The sequence below is a fragment of the Drosophila guanche genome, unplaced genomic scaffold (genome assembly GCF_900245975.1).
Source record: "Drosophila guanche unplaced genomic scaffold, DGUA_6, whole genome shotgun sequence".
NCBI classification, from domain to species: Eukaryota; Metazoa; Arthropoda; class Insecta; order Diptera; family Drosophilidae; genus Drosophila; species Drosophila guanche.
This window is the reverse complement of record NW_022995744.1, coordinates 12,269,344-12,278,385: the sequence shown is the minus strand read 5'-3', so window position 1 is coordinate 12,278,385 and position 9,042 is coordinate 12,269,344. Positions and strand designations below refer to the sequence as shown.

The window sequence follows — 9,042 nt, the reverse complement described above, 5'->3', positions numbered from 1 at the left end:
GTATGTGGCTTAAAGTGTCGTATTTAATCATATTTTGTTCACTTTGATTACAGTTTCAATCAGCTGACTGCAGTCTTCTGCTGCTTGTTCTTCTCGGAAATCGCAGAAACCTCGAACGTTTGCTGTGCTCTGTGTTGGACTCCAGCTGAATGTTGTACTCCTTTGGGTAGCTGGTTGGCACTTCCAGCTCGCTGCCTCCTCCATTGAGTATTTGTGCTACGTGTGCCTCGTCGATTGTGCCTTTGAATATCAAAGGATATGGCCATTCGTGGCATATCGTGGGACCGCTGTAGTCGCGCAGCGTCTCGATTAGCCTATCCAAGCGTTGCATCTCCTCGTGGTCATCGTTGAGGGCCCTCACCTCGTCCAGCAAAGCGGCCACATCGGATTCGAGCACCTGGATTCGAGATTCGAGAGTGTGACTAGAAATTAGATTACCTGCAAAAACGCTTATTTTGCTCGATTTGCCTGAGCAAATGTGTGAACGTGAAGGGCTGGGGTAGGGATGGGGTGGAAGCTAACACTCGTGGTGCAGTGGTGTCCGATGAAACTGGCAGTAACTACGACGGCGTTACGGGCATTGATAGCAATACCTGGGCAGTGTCCCCCCCTCAATCAGTCTGTTTCTGCGGCTCGGATTTCAGCTACAAAATCTTTTCAGGGGCCTCGCCTCGCCTCGTGAATGTCGGGTCTATTAGAACCCAATTAGCAAAGTCTCTGAACCCGGGAAACTAAGCTCATGTTCGATGCATGTTAGGGAGGCGCACTCTCGAGCCCCTCCATCCGCATGTTAGCCCAATGGCCCTACCGGCTTTCTCTAATTAGCGGTCCAAGTAATCACAGTGACCCCTTCTACCCCCCACCGCCTACACAATCCCCTTCCTCATTCGAACAACCAGACACTCTAACATTTCGTTCCCAATAGTGGGGCTATAATTGCATTAACAGATGCCAAAACTGTGTCGCAACTGTTAACAGCGGACGGCTATCTGGAATGTTACGCTAGCTAACAGCGGGTGTGAGAAATAAAACAGTTCCGGTAAAAACAATAGCTACACCTGCTCATGACTAGCTCAAATTAAATTTCATAATTTTATTCTGTCGATTTGATAATGTCACTTGATGCACCGCACTGAATTATTGCTTCCGCCGTGCACTTCTGCACCTATTATTATGCACTCAAGTGTTAAACAGATGGAAATCATAAAGCCAGAGAGGTGTGAGAGAGAGAGATAACGAAAGTGGAACGGAATGCAGTCAAAGAGAGCGAGAGCGCGAGGTAGGGGTAACATTTACAGCTGGCTTGTCCCGCTAACTTTCGGCAGCAGCAAATGTAAATGCAAACAAGTGTCACTCTGTGGTCGAGTGGATTACAACACTTGTTCGGCTGTGTGTGTGTGTGGGGTCAAGGAATGATCCGAGAGGGGACACAAAGCAGCAGGCAAGGGTTAGGGAAAGGAACAGGGAACAGAGGGTGTGTTCAATTACCAAAAACTCAATATGCAAATTAATAACACATTTTAGCACTTGACGTACACGACCGCGCAAACTTTCAACGCTGTGCAGCAGCTGCCGGCGACGCTGCACCGCCGTACTAATTGGCGACGTCATCTCGTTGTGGGCAGCGGCGTCGTTGGCTGGTGGCCAGCGGCCGGCGGGGCAGCAGCTGCCGTTGTGATCCCGTTAAATATTTAATAGTGAAGCGACGGTGGCGAACCAACCGACCACTGGCGACACTTGTCAAATTTTTGGTTCGTTTACCGAGAGCTTTTACATAGCGCTAATTTGTTCAAACTCTTTTTTTTGTTCCACAATTTTGGTTTTATTTTCCTTTCTTTTTGTTGGTGTGTTTGTTCGTCGCGCCTTTTGTTATATTTTTCGAGTGCTGTTGTTTTGGGGTCTTTTGGGGGCTTTTCCGCGGCCTCTCTGGCCCAGGGCTCGGCGTTGAATGCGCGGCGGCCCTCTCAATGTGTGGTGCCGCCGCCTCTCCCACTTGACGGACAGACAATTTGTTTACGTGCGTCAATCAGTCATATACTTATACTCTCTCTCGCTCTCTTTCCCTCTCTCCCTCTTTCTTTCTTTTCTCTCTTTTATTTAGTCAAACACAATCGCGAGAGCACAGCGCTGAATGGAGAACAAAGACTGAGAAACCCTTGACGAGTTTGTGGAAAAGCTTTTTATCGGTTCTGTTTTATGCGGACAGACTGAAAGTATGACATGATTTTTGATCGTTTAGAACCCGCTGAAAGCTCCACTGGTGGAAGCTTTAACAAGCAGAGAGATAATTCCATTGTTAGCTCTTTGAGATACACTTCCTGGGAGTATTGGAGACTATACTCCAAGATTTCAAAAGAATTTAGGCGATGTACTCGGCTTCCTGGAATACTTCCTGGAACTCTAAGCAGCTCTGGATTCGCGGTAATTGTCACTGTTTGCAAGTTTAAAACTATTAATCTAATTATTTTCTTTCAATTTCTTGTAGAACGAACCACCATCAAGGAAGATCACAACAATTTACAGCGACTTCTGGCCTTTGAGGACCGGAATCGAAAGGTCTTGGCTTAAACAGCTTTGCTTTTCGCCTTTGTTCAGATCCACCAATCTGCAATCGCTGCTACCGCTGCTGGCAAGCCAAAACAAGCATCAGCTGCTGGCCATTAAAATTTTAATTTTGTGCACCATTTGACGCCATCTTGGCCCACTGGGCACCATCAGTAGAAGCAGAAGCAGAAGCAGAAGCATCAGCAACAGCAGCAGCATCATCAGATAGAGAGCATCGCCATTGCCATCGTCATGGCAATCCCCGTGCAAAGCCCTTGGCTTGAGCGATTATGTTGATGGGCAAACTGGAGGCTGCTTACCTGCATTGTCCGCCCCTGTCCGGACTCGGGAGCACTTGTTCCTCCGCCTGTCCACCGCCCCCCCGTCGATAATACGCTCAATTCAATTTGCATATTCAGTTGTCCAATGAAGCGCACACCACACAGTAGCCTCTCCCTCACCGTACTCCAAACTCAATCCAATTCAACCCACTCTCTCCCTGGTCTTGCTCCTTCTCCATTCATTCATTCCCTCCTCATCTCACGTCCAAACAAATGGTTCGCTTTTTTTCCTTCTGCCATTCTCGTTGGCCAACTTGGAAGCAGCCGAAATGTGCCGCTGACAGCCAGGCACGCATGAGGAGATGCTCCAGCAGCAGCAGCAGCTTCAGTTTCCAGGCAGCAGGCAGCAGGCTCCTGCTCGAGGCAGGACTCCGCCTCACCTGCTGTTAGTCCATTACGTTAGCAATTTAACTTGCGCCACGTAAACATGATTATCATCTTAAGTGCAGTGTGTGTGCGTGCAACAGAAGCCAAAGTGGGGATGTGGCAATGGGTGAATGCATGTGGCATGCATCTCCATTGGGTTGCGTTGGGTATTAACGTTCACTTTGCTGTAAGTTGTAAGTTGGTTCGCTGTTTAACAACTTTCAATCTGCTTAAAATTGCAATTAATTTAAACGCTTTCTTTTCTCCATTATTGCCAAAACCATTCGAATAACAACGTGGATGCAGCACACGCACACACACACACACAGAACACATCCATCGCCATTACCCAATCCCGATTCCAATCCGTTTAGAGTGCTGGCTGCCCTAATTGAGCTTGTCAAAATCAGGCAGTCACCGAGCCACCAGGTACGCTCGTGACACCCATAAAGGGGAGCACACACACACAGCAGCAGCCTTGGCAGTGGAACAAGTGGCAGTTCTGGACCCGTCAACCTCATCATCAGGTGGCGGCCGGATTCTGATGCAATTGCTGCAGTAGCAGATTGAACCGCAGCAAGGATTCGCCCACGCATACGCCAGAGAGAGCGTAGAGACCGGCGTACCAGCCACCAGCCACCGGGGACCGGAGACCTCATCCCAGTGCCATTCCGGTGACAGTTGGTCCAAAATTGCAGCAGACGCTTGATTAATTTGGGGGCGTGACTGTGTTAAAACTTGTGGGCGTGTCTGGGACACAACACCATTTTGAGGCCTGTGCAGTACACGTAACGTGATTTAGGGGTATGTTGGACATGCCGAAAAGGGGAGAGCTCGGAGAGGATTCAACTGAAATATGGGTCGCCGCTACCCCAGATGCTATTCCACATTTCTATCAACTAAATCTCCAAAAGGTACCCAAAATGTCTTGCTCTTGATTACACTAATCCATTTACTAGCAGTCAAATCTTTGCCAAAGGGTATTTTGGTAGTCGTAACTCATTCTGGCGGAGATTACCCACTTAAACTCTCGCTCTCACTTGTCTCTGTGCAGTCCACTGACTGAGGGTAAATATGAAAAGCGAGAGCCAGCCACACAGCCAACACAGAGAGTCCATCAAAAACACAGACAGTTGAAAAAAGGGGAAGCCCACAGACAACTACAACTGCAAATACATAAATACATACATAAATACATACTGTACATGCATGCAAATATGAATACAGACAGACAGACAGGCAGACAGACAGAGACAGACACAAGGGAAAGAGAAAGAGAGAGCATCAGAATGTACCGTTGACATGGCCATTATCAGGAAAACAAACCGGAGATTAACTTGGCAAAATGTCTGCAGACGTCACAAAAAAGCCAAAGCAAAGGCAACAGTTTCACAGGAAAACCAGGATTGAGCAGCAGCAGGACGTGCACCACCAGATGCTGAATAATATATGTTTGAGTCGTAGAGATAGAGAGACAGCCAACCTGCAGACACACACACACGCATTTGGTTTGCGGCCCTGTAAAAGTGACACATGAGCGTAATAACAGCTAAGACCTCGGTCCTAAGCATCCGGCAGTCAACAACCACTTGCTGGATCCCGTATCCGTTCGTAGCATCAGCATCAGGCCTCTGTGCTGGAGTCTCCTGACCATGCAACCCCCTTTTTGGCTGGGACGCCGCTGCACTCAGCATGATTACAAATTACAGCGTCTGAGCAATCTTCCCCTTCCCCTCTGTGTATGTGTGTGTGTGTGCTCGAAGGGGCGGACTTTGGTTGCCGCCCATAGGAAATATAATTCCACAACTTTTGCCAACGATGACGACGAGAGTCGGCCCGGGGGTCGCCAAGCAGGAAAGGTGTGGACAAACGACTAACGAATTTGTTGTTGCTGCTGCACGCACTGCCCTCAGTCCACAGAACTCAACTCTGAAGCTCTGGATCTGGATCTGGATCTGAATCTGAATCTGCCTGTGGCTGCTGCCTGTTCCTTTGCCTTCTGGTGGTTGGCCAGACCTGCAGATGGTTCAGCACTTGCCGCTGGTTGGTTGACTCTGCACTGGAGTGTGGCAGTGTCCAACCCACAGCTCTCTCTCTCCCCCTGCTTAGATAATTCTGTTAGCTTTCAATGTTTTCGTTGCTCGTTTCGTGCTAATAACTTAATTATGCATTTTGCCTGTACATTTGCTGGAAATGTCTGCCTTTTTGAGCTGCACTTAAGATGGCGACTGGGCACCGCAGGCGACTGAGAATGCGTGTCCTGTCTGTCTGGGGGACTTCGAGTGAAAGTGAAGGTGAAAGGCAGCAGCCGCCTGGGGAGGATAAAAGCGAGCGCCAGGAAGGAAATTAGCCACAAAATACAAGTCCATTTCCGCTGGCAATTCAACCTCTTGGGCTTTCCGTTCGAAATTCCCTTGGATGTGATGTATTTCTACCTTTTTTCTCTTATTTAAATAATAATAATAGCGCTGGAACGTTTCCCCACATTTTAGCACATCTAAAACTTACTTTTACTACTACTACTCGTACCACTAGATACTTCCACGCTTTATGACCACTTTCGTACGTTTCATGTGGCAGCTTTCGTTGGGTGTTTCGGTGGTTTGCTGCTTAGGTGGCACGTGGCAGAGTGCGCGATTTTTCAAGGCGCAAGGTCAAGCCGAAGTAACCCACACAAGGAGACACACACACACACACACACAAACGCACAAAAGACCTAAATCCTTTTTGATTAAATTCAATGGTTTATATCCAATACTCGACCTCTTTCCTTTCCCTTTCCTGTCTCAACATTTTATACGCCTTTGAAACGCATTTTTCTCAGCCGAATCCCCACACACACTAGCACACACAAAGAGACATAAAACAAAATGGAGACTGTAAGACAGGAGAAAATAGATTGAAGTGTAATCATGGTTTTGAACTGCTCCTCCTCGTTCATACATTTAATCCGAGCCAACGTAGCAGCAGACAGACAGACACACAAAATGGCCAAAAAAACGACAAAGACGACCAACAAAAATGAGAGAGAAAGTAAGCGTTTAGCTAGGGTCTAGCTTCGGTCTTCCTTCTCTGCATGCCCCCCGCAAATATATTAGAACAAAAGACATTGTAATTGGAAGAGAGAGGGCGAGAGACGGAGGCTGCCGGCTGTGGGGAGTTCTGGTTGTGCGCTCAGCTTTTTGGGACACTCGTGCGGCGATGCTTATTCCGCCTGACTGATTGGCAGCTCCTTTGTCTCTGCGCTGCTCCCCACCTAGATCAGGATGTCTTCGAGTGGGTCTCCACACTCCGCACTCCACACTCCACACTCTGCTCCTCACCACTCTGCACCTCTGCTCCATGTGTTATCTAAGTTTGTTTGAATAAACTTGAGCGAATGTTTTGTAAGAAGAGTTCCCTTACACACAGAGAGCGAGAGACTGTGACTGTGACTTGGTTGACACAACTACTACAGACACACATATGGCTGAAGCAGCAACTGCAGCTAGGGGAGCTCCTACCCTGCCCCAAAATCATTGACTGACTTCTGGCATCCTACCCCGGAGAATCCTTTTCAAGTTCGTTTTGCATTCTGATTGCCTGGCACTTGTAACCGGAGCCTTCGTTTTGCTTCAATTTGTTTCGATTCGTTTTGGTTTTGGCCATAAGTCCAACTAAAGCCACTTGACCCGTGTGTCCAAGGAGTATCATAATAAAACGTATAATTTTCAGCAATTTAGCAAGGCCGGACACACACGCACGCAGGCAGGCAGGCAGGCAAACAAAGGCTTAGGTGGAGTCTCAGATACAGATACAAGCGGAAACGGGGCGAATGTTTCGTTCGATTTACAAAATAATACTTAATGACCGTAAAATGATATAGTAAAAGTCAAGTGCTCCATCGGTTTGCCTCCCTTTTGCTCCAGAAACCCAAGAGCATCGGCAGGTTTTGGGTGCCATAATCATTTTGCGGTTTGATGTGTTTGGACTTGCCTCAAAAGATGATTGCAAATAATCATACGATACAGCGGACAGGACAGAACAGGACAGTTGTGGTGTGGTGTGGAGTGTGGCACGACGAATGACAGGTGGGCAAATTGATGGTATTTTGGGTGTCCTTTTGCTTAAAACAAACACACACAAAACCAGGAGTCAGTTGTCGAGTGATATTTAATTCCCAAAATGACTGCCGGTACATATCTTCAAGTTACTACCAATCCGGTCAGGCACTCGGCAGTAGAGTTGATGGTAATAATCTTGATTGCTTTTCTATATAAAGTCTCGTTCCTGACGGAATGCTAAATGAAGTCTTAATCCTTCCCCTGCAATAAAACTTCATTTATGGGTACGCCCCACAGTTTAGCTGCAAAAGTAAACCCCTGAAAATGATTGAATATGTCAACTCAACAAGAATGTTGCTGCCGCTGCCGCTGCCCTCTGTCCATCGTCCATCCATCATTATTTTAACTCGAAACTTGAGGTATTTTCCACACTCGAACCTTATTTGTGATGTGTCTGTCTGTCTGTCTGTCTCTGTGTTGCCTTTTGTTTGTCTTAGCCTTTGGCGTTACTCGTTTCTCTCGGTACTAGAATATTCAACTTGTGGCGGGAGGAAGGCTCTTAAAATGGTCATAAAGCAAATTGTGAAAAATTATTGTGTATATAAAATTTAATGACATGTCAAAAAGGATATCCGGCATACGGCCCTAGAGTTCGCTCGCTCTCTCTCTCTTGTTGCTTCAACTGTGTGTGGCTCTGTGTGTCTGCTCTGACGAGCTGGACAAATGGCAAAGGTCCTGTCCTGTCCTGTCCAGCACTGGCGACCATCATATTCTCGTGGGTGGACAGGACGTGTAATGTGCTGTAAGTCCTGCCACACATGACGCGCTGACAATTTTAGTTTAGTTGTTGGACTACGAGTATTTACCCGGACTTCTTTTGGGTAGGAGAACGGGGGGCACGGAGTGACGGGGCAACGGACACCCAACAGAGCGACACACATAATCAAGAGCAACTTTATTATTTTGTTCAGCCAACAACAACTATATGTGCGAGACATTTTTATGCCCAGCTCAGTGCCCCGAGTCTCTCTACGAGTATATCTTTATACATATACTCGCATAGCTGTCTGTTGTGTGGTCTTTATGTCCGTCATCATTATGCTTTCGCCTTGGCCTGGCCCCGTCTATGGGCGAGTCTTTTGCTAGTGCTTGTGCTTGTGCTTGTGCCTTTCGCCATTTGCCATGTTCGGAGCTGCACATTTTATAGTTTTCAAAAGTCACAAAAATGTCAATTGCTTGTCTTGTGCCACACGCCTCCATCTCCATCTCCGCCTTCGTGGCCAAATGGCATTGAATAAATTATATTGTGGTCATAAAGTTGCAGCACCATGTTTACCCCATACACAGCAGACAGACAGACAGAACGACATGTCCCTGGCTTATGTCATAATGGGACTATGCATGGGTATCTCCAAATCTTGTCCTGGTTCCGGACTCATTTTATTTGCATGTGCAGCAGGGTACGAGAATGGGGACAGAGCTAATCAGCGACAGGAATTGATTTGGCGCCACAATTGGATCAACAGAATGTTCAGTCGCACACTCCAAACCGCCGCCGATAATGACCCAACATTAAATGATAAATTATGGCCAAGCATGCGACTGGGGGGAAAGGAACCTTTTTAATTTTAATCAAGCCTTGAATTTGAGGCACTGCCACTGGCTCTTGTGGGTCATGGCATTGGCCATAATTTCACTTTCATTACTTCGACTCGGGAATGTCCTGCTGATGCCCTGGCCAGACCATA

General features: G+C 47.3%; 1 protein-coding gene across 2 annotated transcripts; it reads right to left on the bottom strand.

Annotated features, from left to right (window-relative positions):
• Nucleotides 1-1,981, bottom strand: LOC117579961. Of its 2 annotated transcripts, none has more exons than XM_034266136.1 (2): nucleotides 1,537-1,981; nucleotides 1-397 (listed from the first exon to the last, which is right to left on the bottom strand). In XM_034266136.1, the coding sequence occupies exons 1-2, from the start codon at nucleotides 1,609-1,611 to the stop codon at nucleotides 56-58; spliced, it is 417 nt and encodes a 138-aa protein (XP_034122027.1). In that variant the 5' UTR covers nucleotides 1,612-1,981; the 3' UTR covers nucleotides 1-55. The 2 variants fall into 2 exon arrangements, with proteins under 2 accessions (XP_034122027.1, XP_034122025.1); XM_034266134.1 differs by having other exon boundaries at nucleotides 1,489-1,973.
• Between the last annotated feature and the right edge of the window lie 7,061 nt (nucleotides 1,982-9,042).

Coding starts and splice junctions, on each gene's coding strand:
- LOC117579961 (XM_034266134.1), bottom strand. CDS start 1,611: ATGACGTCGCCAATTAGTACGGCGGTGCAGCGTCGCCGGCAGCTGCTG. Junction 398..1,488: donor ATTTGCATATTGAGTTTTTG/GTAATTGAACAC, acceptor TCTCGAATCCAG/GTGCTCGAATCCGATGTGGC.